Source organism: Panthera leo, chromosome D1 (genome assembly GCF_018350215.1).
Source record: "Panthera leo isolate Ple1 chromosome D1, P.leo_Ple1_pat1.1, whole genome shotgun sequence".
NCBI lineage: Eukaryota > Metazoa > Chordata > Mammalia > Carnivora > Felidae > Panthera > Panthera leo.
The window spans coordinates 108,701,009-108,719,550 of NC_056688.1; the positions used below are offsets into that span (position 1 = coordinate 108,701,009).

An 18,542-nucleotide genomic window follows, 5' to 3' on the forward strand; every position below is an offset into this window, starting at 1 on the left:
CACGAGAGTCGACGGCCCATGCCGGAATCTTGGTTCCTGAGAAGGAGCCGCGAGGCCTAGGCTAGGGCTTGAGGAGGTTTGGAAGTGGGAGGTACAAAGCGCCTAGTTTGGGGGTGACTGTCGGGGAAGGTGGTGGCGCTGGGACCCAGTGTCCACGAGGGTCAGTCGTTCCGCGGTCCGGAAGGGGCAGAGAAGGGTCTCCCTCTCTCTCTCTCTGTCTATTCTGCGGTCAAGTCCCGCCCCTTTCCGGGGAGGCTTCCTGGATTGGCTGTCCTTCCTTTACGTCACACGACCCCGCCCCGGCGCGCGCCCCGCCGCGTGCCCACCCCTGGGCGGCTGGTGCAGCCTACGCTTGCCCGACCACAGCCTGCCGCCCGCGGAGCCGGAGCCCAAGCCCCAGCGCGCCGGGCTGGACGTGGGGCTCCTGGGCCGCGGCGGCGGGCAGGCGATGCTCCAGAGGCCTGAGCAGCCATGGAGGCCGAGGCGGGCGGCCTGGAGGAGCTGACGGACGAGGAGATGGCGGCGCTGGGCAAAGAGGAGCTGGTGCGGCGCCTGCGACGGGAGGAGGCGGCGCGCCTGGCGGCTCTGGTGCAGCGCGGCCGCCTCATGCAGGAGGTGAATCGGCAGTTGCAGGGTCACCTGGGCGAGATCCGCGAGCTCAAGCAGCTTAACCGGCGCTTACAGGCCGAAAACCGCGAGCTGCGCGACCTCTGCTGCTTCCTGGACTCGGAGCGCCAGCGCGGGCGGCGTGCCGCGCGCCAGTGGCAGCTCTTCGGGACCCAAGCATCCCGAGCGGTGCGCGAGGACTTGGGCGGTTGTTGGCAGAAGCTGGCCGAGCTGGAGGGCCGCCAGGAGGAGCTGCTGCGGGAGAACCTGGCGCTTAAGGAGCTCTGCCTGGCTCTGGGCGAGGAGTGGGGCCCCCGGAGCGGCCCCGGCGGCGCGGGGGGCTCAAGCGCCGGGCCGACACCCGAGCTCGCTTTGCCCCCCTGCGGGCCCCGCGACCTGGGCGATGGAAGCTCCAGCACGGGCAGCGTGGGTAGTCCCGACCAATTGCCCCTGGCCTGCTCCCCAGATGACTGAGGGCTCAGCTTCCTTCTTGTCGACGCCCGACCAGATTGCTTCCCAAAGCGCAGGGACTGCGGTGGACCTCGGGACCTAGACGCCGTCCCCCCTCGCACGACGGGCCGCTGGCATGGATTTGGAAACTCTGGCACTGAGGAGGGCCCCTTGCTCTCGCTGGTGTGGCGGCAGGGGAACTGGATGCTGGAGAGAAGGGACTTGCCGGGGACGGGGTGGGGGCTAATAAACTGGAACGGAAGCAGAGCCCTTGGCCTGGGCAGCGTCTCTTTGGGACTCGCCGTGGTGGGGACGCGGGCGGGGACGTTGAGACGGGGTACCATTCCCATCCGGAGGGGCTGCAGAACTAACGTGGCCGACCCTCGCTACCTCAAGCCTGGGACGGGATGTGGGACCGTGGTAAACCACTGGCTCCCCCCATCAGGCCTCGGAACAGGCCGTATTCTGGCCCCTGAAGTGGCTCCAGCTCCCTTCCCGGCTCCTTCCTGTCCAAGACAATGGGGCAGGAAGCAGGTGTTGGGGGCCTAGAACCCACTCAGCGACCTCCCCTGAGGCTGGAAGGGGCATAAGAGCGCCCTCCTGTGGCACACGCAGGAGCGCTGTGGGCCCGCATCCGGAGGAAGACGATAATCCTTTGGCTTGCACCCAACAGCAGCACTCTGTTCCTCCTCTCAATGCTGGAGATGAGGCAGAGCAGATGTAACCTCTTTTGTCAGGTAAGACAATTGAGGTCTAGAAATATCAAATAGTTTGTCCAAAGTCATGCAGTAAGTCCGTGGAGCTGAGACTGGAGCCTAGGGCTTCTGATTTCAAACATTCTCCCTTTAGCCTCTGGGTTCAATGAGACCAGGCCAGAGCTTCAAGCCTTTTATTCCATTTTGGCAGGTTTGTATAAAAATACTCTCTGTAGGAAAATAAATAGCAGCTGCCTTCGTTGTGGAGGCTTGGATTCCCTGGAGCTAAAGTCTTCTCAGAGCTGGGGGCTGCAGGTCAGCTCATCACAGAAGCCTCTGACACCCTCCTGCCATTCAGGAGGGGCCAGCAGAATGCCCTGGTTCAATCACTTGGTGCTGCTGGCAGCGTGGGGCTGGGTGAGTTAGTGTTCTAGGCTGGTAGAGTATCACCTGTCAGAGTAGGATCGGGTGGATCACAGGAAGAGGGTGATGAAGACTGTAGGTGTGGTCTGGAGGGAGTTAGGGCTCTAGAGGACCTCTAGGGAGTCACAAAGTCCTTTGGGGCTGCCGGGAGTTCTCGCGAACAAATAGGAAATCTTTTGTCTCTGATTTAGTGCAAATTGCTAGAGAAGCCAGCTCTAGAAAAACCGTGGGCAGCGTTGGTGGCCCCAAGCTGGCTGTACTAGGAAGCAAAATATGCTCAGTCTCATCTGGAGGCATGGAGAAGAACCTGCTGGGCTTGGGCATGGGATACGGTCCAGACCAGCTGGACCAGTGGGTGGGAAGGCATTGGCTAGGGTGGCACCCGTGGGTAGGGATGCTAGTTTGCCTCATAAGGCAAGGAGGGTGGGAGAGCCCAGAGGGTCGGAGGATGGGTCCCCGCTGCTGCTGCTACTCCTGCGATGGGCTGAGGCACAGGGCTCAGGGGTGCTGGGGTAGGTGAAGACAGGGCTAGGGGTGAAAGGAGTCAGGGAGGGTGTGGTCATGAGCGTGGGGGTGTGCAATGCTTCAGGTTCAAGCACAGGCCCCGAGGAAAGAGAGATACATGGTACAGGGCGGGAGGGGGCTGGTGGTGGGCTGCTGGTGCCGCTGGTACCGCCTGTGTCGCCAGTGTCCCTCTCCGTGGCCCCCTCCGGGATTTTGCAGATGGGACGGTGGGCTTCGAGCACCAGCTCCAGACGCTCCTTCTGCTTCTGCAGCTCCTCAATCTCTCGCTGCAGACCAGATTTCTCGTCCTCCAGTTTGTCAGTCTCCTGTAGAGGGTTGGAAGAGGAGTTAGAAGAGGAGGGCGGAATACCGCGTAGCCTCGGGGAGGTGGTGGTAACTGGGGGGGGGGGGGGGGGGGGGGGGGGGAGGTTACGGGGCTGGGTCTCCAGCGAGTCTGGACTACAACTCCCATGAGGCCTTGGGAGAAATCCGGCACGACTCCCATCAGGCCCGGGAGCATTTTTTTTTTTAGGAGATCGTTGGCCGAAGCTTTAACTCTTCTGCTCTGCTGGAGTGAGACGCGCTGTAACTAATTTTTAATCGCTTTTTCGTCATTGTTGTTTCCGAAGGGCTGCACCTCCGACGGGGTGCTGGGGGTGGGGGTGGGGGGGTAACTTCATACACCGGCGCCCCTGGGGCCGGGCAGGCTCGGGGGAGCCGCGCCCCTCTGAGGTTCGGTGGGCCCGGGCCTCGACTCCCTCCGCACCAGCCAGTGCTCACCGCCTGCAGGAAGTCGGTCAGTTCCTTCCTCCGGTTCCTGCACTTGGCCGCGGCCAGCTTATTCCTCTCGCGCCTCACTCGACGGCGCTCCTCCTCCTCCGGGCTGATCTGGGGTGGGGGTGGGGTCGGGGATGGGGTAAAAGGATCGATCAGTGAGGTAGACCCTGGGCCACTGGCTTGCCCGGCACTCGCCTCTTGAGGTGGCCCAGTGCTGGGACCCTAGCGGAGGACATAGCAGCGTGGGGCGCCCCCGGGCTGCGCTTCAGGGACCACTGCACGGCGACCCGTTCCCCGCATTCACGCTTCAGTAAATTTGAATTAATCACACTTCCTCCTCGCACCCAGCTTTTGCCTCCTCTGATTACCCTCTCAGAATGCTCCCCACACACACGCACACACGCCACAAACCTTCAACCTCCTCCCCCATCTCTCAGGACTCCACTGAGATACCCCCGCCTCCAGGAAGCCTTCTCTCATTCCCTGGCCAGAAGTGGCCTTTCTTCCTCTGAGCCCCTGGGACCCAGCCTCTCTTTTTCGAAAGACCCTCATCCTTTTCAGTCTCTTGATAACCAAGCGTGCTCTTCCCCAGGGGCTGTAAGCACTAGGAGGGGTTAATGAGTGTTGCCGCTGAGTAAATTATTTATTGGGAGCCTATTACATACAAGCTAAGAGCTTCACACAGATTCTGAACCCAACTTCCCATGTAAGGAACTAAAGCCCGGAGACGATGAATAACTCGTTTATGGTCCCAGAGCTGAAATGAAAATCCACTCACTTTATTCAACATAAAGTTGAGAGGCCCACAGATGAAGACCACCTCCCCCAAAAGGGGAGCTTACAGCCCCAGTCTAGGAGGACTCAGGAACAAGGAGCCACCCTCAGGACCGGACTGAAGGAGGGAAGTCCAGCAGCCTGCCTCTGGGGCCCAGCACGGTCTTCTTCTCCAGTTGGTCACAAAGGGCAACCATGCTGTTTCTGGGAAAACCACCCTGTCTAATTGCACATCTTTCCCAAGATCCTGACCTCTCTCCTCATCTTCTACCTTGCTGTCAGGGCAAGCTCTTTAATGGGCCACTCCCTTCAAAGACCCTCTGTCTCTGGGGCGCCTGGGTGACTCATTCGGTTAAGGCGTCCAGCTTTGGCCCAGGTCAGGATCTCACAGTTCGTGAGTTCGAGCCCTCCATCCGGATCTCTGCTGTCAGCACAGAGCCCGCTTGGGATCCTCTCTTTCCCCACCCCTCTCTCTGCTCCTTACCCACTCATTCTCTCACAAATAATAAACAAACAAACAAACAAATAAATAACCCTCTCGTTTATTTTGGTAAAGACTTTCTTAGCAGTGTAAAGGCAGGAACCCTGGTTGGGGAGCCGAGAGTTCCCAGCTCACTCTGCTTCAAGCCTCTGTTAGCTCTGGATGAGACAGTGTGGCTTGATGGTTAGGATCTGACTTTAGAATTGAAAAGACCTGTCTCATTACTCACTACTTGTGGGATTTGGGGCAAGTGACTACCTCTGTTGTGCCTTCATTTCCCTAGTGATAAATTGGAGAAAACCAGAGTGCATTCCCCAGAGGCTTTTTGTAAGGATTAAGTAGGATGGGGAACCTGAAACCCAGAGAGTAGCTGTAGAGAACCCTCTCTTTCCATTCTCTCCCCAGCTACATTGACTCATTAGCTCAGCCTCTCCATATACGTCAGCAGGTGGAGCCCCTCTACTGTCCACACACCTTTCCACACGTACCCCTTACACATTCTCACCTCTACCTCCATTCTTGCTCCTCCCTTCTTCTCCGCCGGGAATGTCTTTTTCTTCATCTCGACCCATGCAAATTCTACCCATCCTTCTACACTACTGTACCTCCACTTCCAGAAAGCTTTCCCTGATCTAGGGGTGACCTCTGCCCTCTGCTGGATCACCCCAGGGCCTCCTATCGCTTTCTGCCTTGGCCAATAGTCACCAGCGGCCCTACCCACCTGCCTAGTGTTCTTTTAAGGAAGAACTTGTCCTCTGCACCTCAGCACCCCGGTAGGCATCAGAGCCAGCGCCACAATGCCTCTGCTACTTACCTGCTCACAGGGCCTGCGACGGACCCCTGGAGGTGGCCCTAGGGCCCTGATGACTCCCGGCCGGGGCTGGGGGGGGCTGTACTGGGGGTAGGCCAGGGGCCTGGGATAGCTGCTGCTGGGTCCCAGGAAGTGAGGCTGTACCATCCACTGCAGTTCCTGGCTGCCACTCACGGCATTGATGCTTGGCACGAGGTGGAACTTCTGAGGGGCGAGAAACGGAGGGGCCAAGGATGAGGTCTCTGCGGATTGAGGGGCTTCCGCTGGACAGAAACCACACTGCCATCTACCCTCGATGCAGCTGCCGGTTCTGGGAGCCCAGAAAGCACAACTGGGCAGCCAGAGAGACTAACTTGGCGATAAATCCCTGCTCACGAGCTGTGTGGCTTGGGGCAGGTCTCGTAACCTTGCTGTGCCTTCATTTCCCCATCAGAACTAATACTTATAATAAAGTATGAATTCTAGGCACAGTCCCAACCACTTTACAAATGCTGAGTCATAATTTGCACAACAGCGTCTTCATTTTCAGACAGGAAAACAGTTGTCCACAGACACACAGCCGGCAAGCGGGAAGTGGAGTTTGGACCCAGGCAGTCAGGCTCTTAACTGCTCCTGTACCCTGCCTGAGTCTCATCTGCACAAAGGGGATAATTCCAGCTCCTATCTCCAAGGGTGGCTGTGAGAGTCAGATGAAAGAATGTGTGTGACAGAGCCTGGTAAGTGGCAGGTAGGTGCCCAATGAACAGGGGCTGTGGTGGGCAAGAACCACTACCCTGGGTTTAGGCTGACCCAGCTAGCTCCTTAGCTCAGCCACTTACTGGCCAAGACTCTGGGCAAGTCATGGAACTTCAATGTACATTAGTTTCCTTGTTTTGTTTTTTTAAATTAAAAAAAAAAACATTCATTTTTTTAAGAGTGAGAGAGTGTGAGCGGGGGAGGGGCAGAGAAAGAGGGAGACACAGAATGCAAAGCAGGTTCCAGGCTCTGAGCTGTCAGCACAGAGCCCGACACGGGGCTCGAACTCATGAACTGTGAGATCATGACCTGAACTGAAGTCGGCCGCCTAACCGACTGAGCCACCTAGGTGCCCCTCCTTGTCTTTTAATATTGTCCTAGGTGAGGATTATGACATCTCCTTGATGCTAAGAAATGCCCTTTAGTAGCTCTGAAATCATAGTTCAATGGCAACTTTAGAAAAATTTAGTGGCACAAAATAATGGGTTTTTAAACCAATGAAATCTTAGATTCTGTGAAATACGGTAAATGAGGTAGAAACCGCTGTTCTGGCTGCACTGTTTGCTCTGCCTGTATTACCTGCCAAGATTTTCTTTCCGCCAGAAATCTGAGGAAGGGGTTGAGATGGGGGCTCAGTGTTTGGGGAGGAGAACTGGGTTCAAGCCCTGGGGCTGGGCTCTGGGTGTGGGTGCCCGGTCCTCCGGGAAGCGCGCCACAAGCCCAGGCAAGTCCAGACAGCGATGTCCCCGGCCCAGCTCTGCGGGCCCAGTGGCCCAGGGACCCCAGTTCCGGGACCGAGGTACCGCCGGCGGCATCTCTCTCTCCCGAGGTTGTCCGGGCCGGGGCCGCTCCGGGCCAGGAAGGGAGGGGCGCCCCGGGTGAGTCAGCCACCGTGACTCGGCCGCTGTGACTCGGCGGAACGGACGCCGAGCGACACGTGCGCGCTGCCCGCCGACAGGAAATGGGCACCTGCGGCCACCCATGTCCCCCCAGCCTGCAGCGGGCGCCGTTTGGTGCCGGGAGTCGAGGGGCGCGGGAGTTGTCCGCTGCATGACCCCGCGCACGTCCCGGCATCCCGCAGTCTCCATGGGGCCCCAGCTTGTAAAGGGGTCAAAAACCAGTCTCCCGGAGCCCGACGGATTCCACTGCGTCAAGAAGGGGATAGGGACTTGGCGACGGGGGAGAGAGGGACAGACAAACGGACAGACACACAGACGGTCACGGACAGTGCTGAGGATTCCCAGTCTGTCGGAGTTAGCCTGCCGGTGGATCCCGCCTCCCTCCTGTGTGGGAACATCTCGGCCTCCCAGGAATTTAGTCCGAGATGGATCAGACCCTCTGATCCAGTCCGAGGTGGGACCAATCCCGGACTAAGGGGCGCCCTTCTGGCGCAGACAGGACAAAAGTAAGCGTGGACGGGAGAAAAGTTGGAAGGTAACAGAGACGGAGGGACAGATAGCAGACAGCGGAGGAAGAGGGGTGAGCGACAGAGGGGACGTCCGTAGATCTTTGTTGCGCCCACCGCGCGCGTTCCCCTGGGCTTGCGGGGGGGAAATGTGCCTCTAGACCGCGGAGAACGGGCAGGGCAGCATCCGCGGCCACGGCCACAGCCACAGCCACAGCCACGGCCCCAGATCCAGTCCCTACTCCCGTTCCCGGTCCCAATCCCAGAGTGTGCAGGAGCCGACCGCAGCGTCCCAGGCGCTGTCCACCCGGGATCCCCCAGCGTCGGGTCCCTCTCACCTGCTGGCCTGAAGTGGGGGGCTGCGCCGGGCCGCCGTACGCACCGCCGGCCCCGGAGCTCGGTCCGGGTTCCCCGAAGTCTCGGAACATGCCCTGGCTGGCTGCTCTGTGGGGTCCGCGTCGGCGGCTTCGGTTCTGACTCACTTGCTCCTCGCGGGAGTCTTTTCTTTTATGAATGAAAAGGGCTCGGGCTGAACCACTTCAGTTGGGAGGGGGGGGCGGGCGTTTCTCCGGCGCTGGACACCTCGGGGCTCCACCTCTCCAGACGCCCCGCCTTTTGCCAGCCCGCCCCGAACTTTTCGACGCCTCCCACCGTCCGGTGGCCGCCTTTTCGTGCGGGGAAAGGGACGGACCTGGCGTCCCCCGCGGCAGCGGCGGGCCCGCCCTCTCTGACGTAGTTGCCCATACATGGTGCGGTTTCCTCGCCGCGCCCAGGTGGAGCCGAGGATTCCCCCGCGGATTGACGCACCTGCGAGCAGCTGGGCGCCCCGCCCCCCGGGGCCGCCGCCTCGGGCCCGCCGTCGCCCTCCCCGCCGCCCGCGCCGCGAAGCCCGGGCTGGCCTCAGTTTTTGCCTCCGTCAGATGGGGCGAAACCATCACCTAGCTGCCTTGCAGCGCGTGGGAGGTCGGGGTGAAGAATGAGAAAGGGGCCCGGAGACAGTAAAGGGGGTTATTCATGTGATTGTTGCTACGGGTTTACTTACCGGGTGCTTATTTCATGCCAGGGACCGTTGCTACTGCCTTCCCAGGCTTCACGGTGGTGGCCCGAGGCGCTTCTGCTGGCCTTGTTTTAAGGTTCAGGCACACTAAAAAGTGGATAAACGACAGAGCAGGGTTGCCGAAAGGGCGATATAGTTCAGACGCTTACAACGAGCAAGTTCGTGGTTTGAACTGCCCACAAAAACAATGCCATAGAATCGTGCCACTGGTAGGATAATTTCCGAAGTTAGAGCAAGTTTTAATTCAGAGCTTCTCTAAACGGCGAGAGGCTGCGGGGGGCCCCGGTTATCCAGTGGTCTGACAAATACCATCTTCTTTCATTTTTTAAATTTTTATTAAAAAATGTTTAATGTTTATTTGGTTTTGAGATAGAGAGAGACGGAGCATGCGCTGGGGAGGGGAAGAGAGGGAGACACAACCGGAAGCAGGGTCCTGGCTCCAAGCTGTCCGCACAGAGCCCAATGCGGAGCTCAAACCCATGAACCGTGAGATCATGACCTGAGCTTAAGTCGTAAGCCCAACTGACTGAGCCATCCGGGCACCCCAGTGCCATCTTGTTTAAATACTATCACTGCTTGGGGCGCCTGGGTGGCTCAGTTGGTTAAGCAGTCGACTTCAGTCAGGTCATGATCTCGCGGTCCGTGAGTTCGAGCCCCGCGTCGGGCTCTGTGCTGACAGCTCAGAGCCTGGAGCCTGTTTCAGATTCTGTGTCTCCCTCTCTCTCTGAACTTCCCCCATTCATGCTCTGTCTCTCTCTGTCTCAAAAATGAATAAACATTAAAAATAAATAAATAAATACTATCACTGCTCTTTGGGAACTGCGTGGTCACCAGCCTTGTTTGGAGATCATGTCCAAGGTCTGTGTGAACGTGAGGCCAGGGCCAGATTTCAACAACCAAAGGCCAGCAACCTTGGGGAGTAGGTACCATCAGCATCCCCATTTCACGTGTGGGGAAACTGAGGCCAACAGGTGTTGAAATGAAGTGGCGAGGGGCGCCGGGGTGTCTCAGTCCGTTGAGCGTTTGTCCGACTCTTGATTTCGGCTCAGGCCATGATCTCGTGGTTTGTGAGTTCAAGCCCCACACTGGGCTCTGCGCTAACAGTGCGGAGCCTGCTTGAAATTCTCTCTCTGCCCCTCCCCCGCTCGCTCACGCACACCTCTCTCTCTCTCTCTCAAAAAGAAATGAACATTTAAAACAAAAAAGAAATGAAGCACTTAATATCACTGATCGAGTGGTTGACGCAGGTTGCCAAACCAGGGCTGTGGGAGCTCCAGGCTCAGACGAGCTCTCTCAAAGGCTCACGGACGCGTTTTCACGGGTGCAGAAGGTCTGTGCTGAGAGGACCACCCCAAAGCTTCTCTGTTTCCTCCCACTGTGCAGATGGGAAAACTAAGGCCTAGAGAGAGTAAGGGGCTACCAGTGTCACACAACTACAGAAAGACAGCTGGGCTCTCCTGCTGTCCACTGCTACCCCCATTTGATGCGCTCGAGTTTTGTTCTCAGGGAAGGAAGATTCCAGGGAAGCGGGTTCCTGGGCCGTCTTCCTTGGGCCAGGTGTCTGTGGGGGCACTCGGGACTCAGGGACAGAAGGCCAGCTTGGGCCTGGGCTTCCGGTGCCAGAGTTACCATTTTCTGTCTCCGTGACCCTGGGTGGGTCACTTCCCTGTGAGTCCCGGGCCCAGTGGGAACAACTGAGCCTCGTGCTGACCTCCTGGGGTTCCCGCAGGATCAAATGAGATCATAAATGTGAAAGTGCTTTGTGAGCTGTAACGTGCTGTGCACTCAGCCCGCTGCCTCTCCCTTGCCTTGTTCGACTCCATGCTTGTCCTTCTCTAAAAAGAAAAGAAACCAACATCGGTTCACCAGAATTAGAACTAGAGATGTGTAGGGTGGGGGAGGGGAGAGGGAGAGAGGTTTTTGAGGCAGTGTGATCCATGGGCAAGAACACGCATGCTGGAATCAGACAACTCTGGGTCCTGGAGTTTGAATCCTGGAATTCTGGGTAGGCGGCTCGCCAGCCTAGGTGAGGCACACGATGTCTCGGCGCCTCTGTGCCCTCGTCTGTAAAATGGAAACGTAATGATAATTACAGCTCAGGGTTGTTAGAGAATAGAAATGAAATAATATCACACGTGTGGCACAGCATATAGTAAGAACTTGACCAGTAGCCAAAATAAATACACATGTTAATAAAAAGCTCCGGAGGTGGGAGCCCTTGGGGTTCTGATCACACGCTAAGGCAATCGTGCAGGGCGCACGCGCTGACATGCGCACTCTTGGGCTGAGCCCAAGTTGGAGGGGTCAAGGTGCCGAAGGCGGCCAGGTGGTGGCACGTTCGAGGATGACACAGGTCAGCCTTGACTGCATCCATGCATCCGCCTGATCCAGAAACACCGCCCTGTCCCACTCCCCCAGCATCCTGGGGCAGCGACTGAGCAGGGGCTCAGGTCTCAAATGTGTGCATGTGTGTGCGCGTATGTGTGTGATTACATGGTTCTGAAAGTCCCTTCCTGCTCTAACCGTTGGTGGAGCCACAAGGAGGCCCTTTCAGAGACAGGCACATTCCAAGCTCCTCAGTCACCAACTCCTGCTTCGTGGCTGCAGAAACGTTCCTGGCCCCTGACCTCACCAGCTCCCACCCAGGGAGGCCTGGCAAGAATCCCAAAGGGCCACTGTGATTGCAAGAGTCTGGGGGTCCAGAGGTCTGAGGAACCAGGGCATTGTCCCTTGGCAGCCTGTGTGAGCCTGGCTGGGTCACTTCCCTCTCTGAGCCCCGGAGAATGTCCACCTCCTGGGGCTGCAGGAAAGCAAAAAGAGGCGATCGATGGTGTGCTTTGCACCCAACACGTTCTGTCAGTGCCCCCAGGACACTGGAGGTGATGTTGATGCATTTCATTTTTTTACTCGCTTTTTTAAATCAAAGTTAATTTTTATTTATGCATTTATTCATTGATTTATTATTTATTTTTGAGAGACAGAGAGAGAGCGTGAGCGAGGGAGGGACAGTGATAGAGGGGGACACAGAATCCAAAGCAGGCTCCAGGCTCTGAGCTGTCAGCACAGAGACCGACACGGGGCTCGAACCCACAAGCTGTGACATCATGACCTGAGCCAAAGTCTGACACTGAATGGACTGAGCCACCCAGGTGCCTCAAAGTATTTATTTTTAAAAATGAGGTTGAAATTTACATAACATACAGTTCACCAATTTAACTTTTTTATTTTTTAAGAGACTGTAATTTTTAAAATCAAAAAAATTTAATGTTTATTTATTTTTGAGAGAGAGAGAGAGAAAGAGAGAGAGAGAGAAAGAGTGGAGGAGGGGCAGAGAGAGAGGCAGACAAAGAACCTGAAGCAGGCTCCAGGCTCTGAGCTGTCAGCACAGAGCCCGACCCGGGGCTCGAACCCACAAGCCGTGAGATCATGACCTGAGCCGAAGTCACATGCTTAACTGACTGAGCCACCCAGGTGCCCCTAATTTTTAAATGTTTTATATATTTTAATTTTTGTATATATTTGAGAAAGCACTGGTTTATTTTATTTTATTATTTCTTTTAATGTTTATTTATTTTTGAGAGAGAGAGACAGAGTGCGAGCAGGGGAGGGGCAGAGAGAGACGGAGACAGAAATGTGAAGCATGTTCCAGTCACTGATCTGCCAGCACAGAGCCCGACTCGGGCTCAAACTCCGGAACTGCGAGATCATGATCTGAGCCAAAGTCCAACACTTAACCAACTGAGCCACCTAGACGCCCCAAGAATTTAATTTTTTTAAGTAATTTCTATACCCAACGTGGGTCTCTAACGCACAACCCTGAGATTCCAAGGGCTGCACCCTCCACCGACTGAGCCAGCCAGGCGCCCCACAGTTAAACCATTTTAAAGTGTAGAGTTCAATAGAATTTTGTGAATTCACAATGTTGTGCAATCACTACTTCCCTCTAGTTTCCCAGACTTTTTTTCTTTTTTTTTATTATCCCAGAAAATCACCCCATTCCCATGAAGAAATCACTCCCAGTCCCATCTCCTGGGAACCACACCTTCTTTCTGTCTCTATGGATTTTCCCATTTTGCACATTTCATATATGTGGAATCCTGCAGTCCGTGGTCTTCTGTGTCTGGTTTCTTTTCACTTATGTTTTCCAGGCTCATTTGTGTTATAGCATGTACTGATACTCAGGTCCTTTTTACTGCTGAATAATATTCTATTGTATGGATATACCACAATTTATTTATTCATCAGTTGATGGACATTGGAATGTTTCTCAGACATTTGTGTACAAGTTTTTGTGTGGACATATATTTCTATTTATCTTGGGTATGTATCTAAGAGTAGAATTTCTGGGTATTATAGCAAGTCTCTATTTAACCTTGTGAGAAACTACCAGACTGTTTTTACAAAGTGGTTGTGCCATTTTACGTTCCTACTAGCAGTGTATAAGGGTTATAATTTCTCCACATCCTTTCCAGTGCTTATTATTTCTGTTTTTGAAATGAAAGACATCCTAGAGAGTGTGACGTGTTTTAATTTTCACTTCCTTAATAACTGGTCATGTTCCTTAATGATCAGTGAACTCTTTTCATGTGCTTGTTGGCTATTTGTATATATTTGGGGGACAAAATTCAAGTTCTTTGCCCGTTTTTAAATTTTTTTTAATGTTTTACTTATTTTTCTTATTTATTTTTTTAAAGGAAATTTTTTTAAGTTTTTTTTAATGTTTATTTATTTTTGAGACAGAGACAGAGCATGAATGGGGGAGGGGCAGAGAGAGAGGGAGACACAGAATTTGAAGCTGGTTCCAGGCTCCGAGCTGTCAGCACAGAGCCCTACGCGGGGCTTGAACTCACGGACCGTGAGATCATGACCTGAGCTGAAGTTGGACGCTCAACCAACTGAGCCACCCAGGCGCCCCATTCTTCGCCCGTTTTTAATTGAGTTGATGTTTTGTGTGTGTGTGTGTGTGTGTGTGTGTGTGTGTGTGTGTGGTTGAATTATATGAGTTCTTTATATATTCTGGCTCCCAAACCCTTATCAAAGATAGGATTTGCAGATATCTTCTCCCATTCTGTAGGTTGTCGTTACCCCTTCTTCATAACGTCCTTTGCTGCACAAAAGATTTTAAAATTTTTATGAAGTCCAATTTCTCGGGTTTTTTCTTTTGTTGCCCATTCTTCCAGCGTCAAATCTAAGAGCCCACCGCCAAACTTCAGGTCATGGATATTTACCCCTATGTTTTCTTCTGTTTTATAATTTTCATTCTTGTATTTAGTTTCTTGACTTAATTGAAGTTTAAGACACGTCTAGTGAAGTGCATTGATCCAATACGTTCAGCTCAATGACTTGTTACATGTATGTAAACCCATGTAGCTACTGCGCTGATCCAGGACGTTTCTAGCAGCTCACAAGCTCCCTGTGTCCTTCTCAGTCACCACTCCCCACCCATGGGTGCCATTCTCCTGACTTCTTTCATCACTGATGATTTTTGCCTGTTCTTGACCTTGGTATAAATGGATATACCCTTCGGTGGTCAATTGCACTCATTTCCCCTGAATAAGCGCCCAAGTTCTGCTTTTCTCCAACAGTCCTTCAAAGGGGTTGTGCCCTTTTACATGCCACCAGCAGTGGGTAAGAGTTCTGGCTGCCCCACAGCTGGAGGTGACATTTTAGTTCGCTTCAACCGACATTTCTTTCCCTCGGTCCTGGTCCCATCCTCTCTCTCCTGCACGCTGTCCACGGCCGCTGGCTTGGCTCTTTCCTGTCCATTTCCCACCTGGCAGCCTGAGGGAATCTTTTAAATTCTGAGCATTTTGGGGCACCTGAGTGGCTCAGTTGGTGAAACATCCCACCCTGGATTTTGGCTCAGGTCATGATCTCACCGTCGTGAGATGGAGCTCCGCCATCCGTGCTGACAGCACGGAGCCTGCTTGGGATTCTCTTTCTCCCTCTCTCTCTCTGCCCCTCCTCTACTTGCCCTCTCTCTCTCTCTCTCTCTGTCTCTCAAAAATAAATAAACGTTAAAAAAATTTAAAACATGATCTTTATTTTTTACTTTGCCTTCTATTTTTAAATTTTTCATTGCCTTTCTTTTTCTACCAGGTAATGCATTAACATGCTTCAAGGTCCAGAAGCTGCACAAGGGTATACAGTGAAAACTACACTCCATAGTGTGACCAGTTTCTTGCGTATCTTTTTACCTAGAAGGTAGCCTGCGCTACGTCCTGTTTTCTCTTTGTTTTGTTGTTTTTTTTTTTTTTCTTATATCTTGGAGATCCTTCCACTGAGTACATGTGGCTCTGCTTCATAAGAAGAAAAATATCTGGGGTGCCTGGGTGGCTGAGTCGGTTTAAGTGTCCGGCTCTTGATTTGGGCTCGGGTCATGATCTCACAGTGGTTTGTGAGTTCGAGCCCTGCATAGGGCTCTGCACTGAGCCTGCTTGGGATTCTCTCTCTCTCCCCGCCTCCCTTGTTTGCACTCTGTCTCAAAATAAGTAAATAAACCTAAAACAAATACCTGCTTCGTTGAGGTATATTTAACATTCAATCCGATTTATGGGCCAGGTGTTCGACCATTTCGCACACCTGTGAGCGACGTTCCAATCAAGTTACAGAACGTTTCCCTCCGCCCGGCAAGTTCCCTCCTGCCCTTTTGCGGTCAAGCCAGGAAGTCACTCAGTCTCAGTTCTATTGCCATAGATCGGTTCTGCCCCTTCTGGAACTTCGCATCAATGGAATCACCCGGCGTGTGTTCTTTTGTGTCCGCCTTCCGTCTCTCACCATTATGTCTGTGAGACTCTTCCAGATGTGTGGAGCGCTAGTTCACTCCTTTTGATTGCTGAGTCCGATCCCACTGCACGATGGACCGGTTTCTATATCCATCCTCCTGAATTAACGGAACACAAAGTGGAATGGAGCCGGCTGTGGAGAAGGTAGGATGATCAAAGACTTGCTCTTGGCCCCAAGGCGCTCACAGCGCAGAGAGGTCGTCAGACACTGAAGAAAGCAGTAGGTCGCCGATGCTGGGGACAGGCGCGGCACCGGGGGCGCTACAGGAGCCCCCAGGAAGGAAGGATTCTTTCCCACTGGAGGAGGGCAGCCTTCCTGGCACAGGAGTATTTGAGGCGGGGGGAGACATTCCCGGGGTTGAAGTCAGTGGGTACAAAAGGCCTGGGGGTGGACGGAGTGAGGCCTCAGCCCCGGTCTTGCAATGTCAGGCTGAAGAGCTTGACTTGGGCTGGGGGACAAGGGAGCCCTGAGTGGCGTTTGAACAGGGAAGTAACCCGTGCTCAGTTTGCTGAGGCTGGAGTCTAGGGAAGAGGGAGCCGGGTCCCTTGTGGGAAGGTCTTCTGGGCCCGGCCATCCAGGCTTTGGAGGTCCGGGGAGTCATATGGCGGGGCCTGGGCGAGGAAGAGGTTGAGGTGTGTGTGTGTGTGTGTGTGTGTGTGTGTGTGTGTGTGTGTGTTGGGGGGGCGTTGCTGGGCTGCTGTTTCCAGGGCCTGGGTATCACTCTCTCCCCATTCCCCAGACGCCAATTGAGCATGCACAGGTGCCTGTCCTCTCTGCTGTCCTTTGACGGTCATGCCACCCTGCTGCCATGGCAGTCCTGTCCCCATGAGGCAGGTGAGAACCCTGGGGCCGCAGAGAGGGAAAGGGGCTGGGTTAAGGGGGAATCGGGGACAAGGCCATCATCTCCCCGCTCTTGTCCTGGGGTTCCCTTTCCCACCAGCCACCTCTCCAGCCCAGGGCATCCTGGGGAGCCTCAGAGACATGGCCGCAACCACAGTGCATCTCTGATCTGTGATGCAACCTCAGGCCAGTCCCTTTTCCTCTGGGAGCTTCAGTTTTCTCTTCTTACAGATGAGTGATTTACATACTGCGACCCCTGAAACCAGAAATGTCAGTGGAGGTCCACCTGGGGGAGGGGCACAGGGCAGACCCCTGGGCTCCTCTCCCTGCTCCAACCAGCACAGCTTGGAGAAGCAGCAGGGGATAACAACATGAGTTTTGGAGCCAGATGGCTTGGGTTCAAGTCCCAGCTCAGCCACTTTCTGACGGTGGGACCCGGGCCGTTCTCTTAACTCCTCTATGCCTCAGTCTCCTCGTTTGTAAAAATGATATAACAATTGTCCCTGCTTCTCAGGGTTGTTGGAGCAGTAAATGAGACATGGCGTGGGTGACACTTAGCGCAGGAGTGGTACAAGAAGAGCTCAGTAGGTGTTAGTGAGCATTTTCTTGCTGTGATATTTTGTGCCCTGTGGAACTTCCTCTGAATGGAGGGCATCAGGGGCTGTGCTGCCAATGCCCAGGATGGCTCTGCCCACTCAGCCTCTCTCCTGACGTTTCTTGGAGCAGCTCCCGCTCTCTGTAGCCCGAAGCCCAGGGCAGTTAGGGCTCGTCACCCAGTTCTGGAGCCCTCCTTACCCTCCCAGACCTGAGGCTTACCCCCACCCCTGGGCTCTTGGGTGCCAGTTCCTGCTCTGGGCCAGGACGGGGATGAAACGCTCATCCTGGGATAAAAGGCTGGCGGGCCTGGGCTGGGCCAGTAAGCCACCCACCCTCGCTGGGAGGTCCTCTGGGCACCCATGTAAACTGAGTCATGGGGGGCAAGGGGGTGACTCATGTAGCCTGTGAGTGGGAGCCAGATAGGGCAGAGCTTGCCTGCGGAGGGCCGCTGGCCATGCCTCATAACGTCACAACTCTCAGGGTCCCTCCAACACCGGCAGGACCCCAGCGTGCCTCGCCGAGGGACAGGGTCTGGAGGCTGGACTCCCAGTGAGCACGACCGTGTGTTCCTGTGCCTATGTGTTCCTGTTTGAATGTGTGGTGTTGGGGAGTGAGGCTGGCAGACCGGAAACAGAGGCTGTGACTCGGGAGGAAAGGATTGGGGTTTGGAAAGGAGTCAAAGCCCTAGAGAGGACAATTTTGGCGGGAATGCTTCTCTGCCCTCTTCTGGCCTCTGGGGGTTTGGCTGATTTTTTTTTTTTTTTTTTTTTTTATTCTTGCGGGACTAGCTTTCTCTTTTTAGCCTGGGAGGAGCTAGGGCCCAGTGGGTAACATGTCTGTCCCGGGAGCCAGAGCTGCTCAGGGACGAGGGACACAGCTCCCTGCCACAGGGGTGTGTACAAGCACTTTGGGGAGTTGTGGAGGCTGCCAGAGCGTTTCTAGCCTTGACTGTGGCCGAGTGACTTTACCTCTTTTGGCTGCAGTTTCCTCCTCAGTAAAACAGGGGCTGCGAGGACCAAAAAGCTAATGCATGCAAACTGCTTGGAGCAGTGCCTGGTACAGAGCAGGTCTTTGTGCCCCTTTGCTCTTACTATCTGAGCCTCGGTGGCCTCATCTAAAAAATGGGTGAGGGGAGGGGGCCAGAGGCATCCCTTGTCCGGCCATTGCTTTGGTTCTAGTCTCTGAGATCATTCCCACTGCCTGACTCTGTCCGTCTTTCCAGCCTGGGGGGTTTCATGATCTGCTGGGAAGCCAATAATCAAGGGAAAATGGGTTCAGTGGGTTTCTGGGCCGGGTGCCCTCAGGTTACCCCTCAATGTCTGGGGGATGCGCGTCAGAGAAGTGGGGAGTTTCCCTCCCAGGATGAATCAGCTGTGTCCCTGCCAGGGCCCCTCCCAGAGGGCGGGAGAGGGGTGCAGTTGCCCTGCTGGGAAAATCCCCAAAACCTCGCCAAAGCCCTGGCTGAAACTTTCTCCCAACTCAGCCATTTCCTGTCTTCCCTGGTTTAGCCCCTAGCCCCGGCTGAAATCAGGGGTCCGGTAGATATTCTCTCCGTTCCCTGGCCAATCCCTCTCGAGCCTCCTCCCTGAGGTTTGGGGTTC

At 54.7% G+C, this 18,542-nt stretch overlaps 2 protein-coding genes across 2 annotated transcripts; one reads left to right on the top strand and one right to left on the bottom strand.

Annotated features, from left to right (window-relative positions):
• The first annotated feature begins 207 nt into the window (after positions 1-207).
• On the top strand, positions 208-1,323 carry CCDC85B (coiled-coil domain containing 85B). The gene has a single exon (XM_042906562.1). The coding sequence runs from the start codon at positions 472-474 to the stop codon at positions 1,078-1,080; it is 609 nt and encodes a 202-aa protein (XP_042762496.1). The 5' UTR covers positions 208-471; the 3' UTR covers positions 1,081-1,323.
• An 807-nt stretch (positions 1,324-2,130) lies between these two features.
• FOSL1 (FOS like 1, AP-1 transcription factor subunit) lies at positions 2,131-8,147 on the bottom strand. The gene is made up of 4 exons (XM_042906563.1): positions 8,000-8,147; positions 5,525-5,725; positions 3,459-3,566; positions 2,131-3,004 (listed from the first exon to the last, which is right to left on the bottom strand). The coding sequence occupies exons 1-4, from the start codon at positions 8,087-8,089 to the stop codon at positions 2,582-2,584; spliced, it is 822 nt and encodes a 273-aa protein (XP_042762497.1). The 5' UTR covers positions 8,090-8,147; the 3' UTR covers positions 2,131-2,581.
• Positions 8,148-18,542: the final 10,395 nt, after the last annotated feature.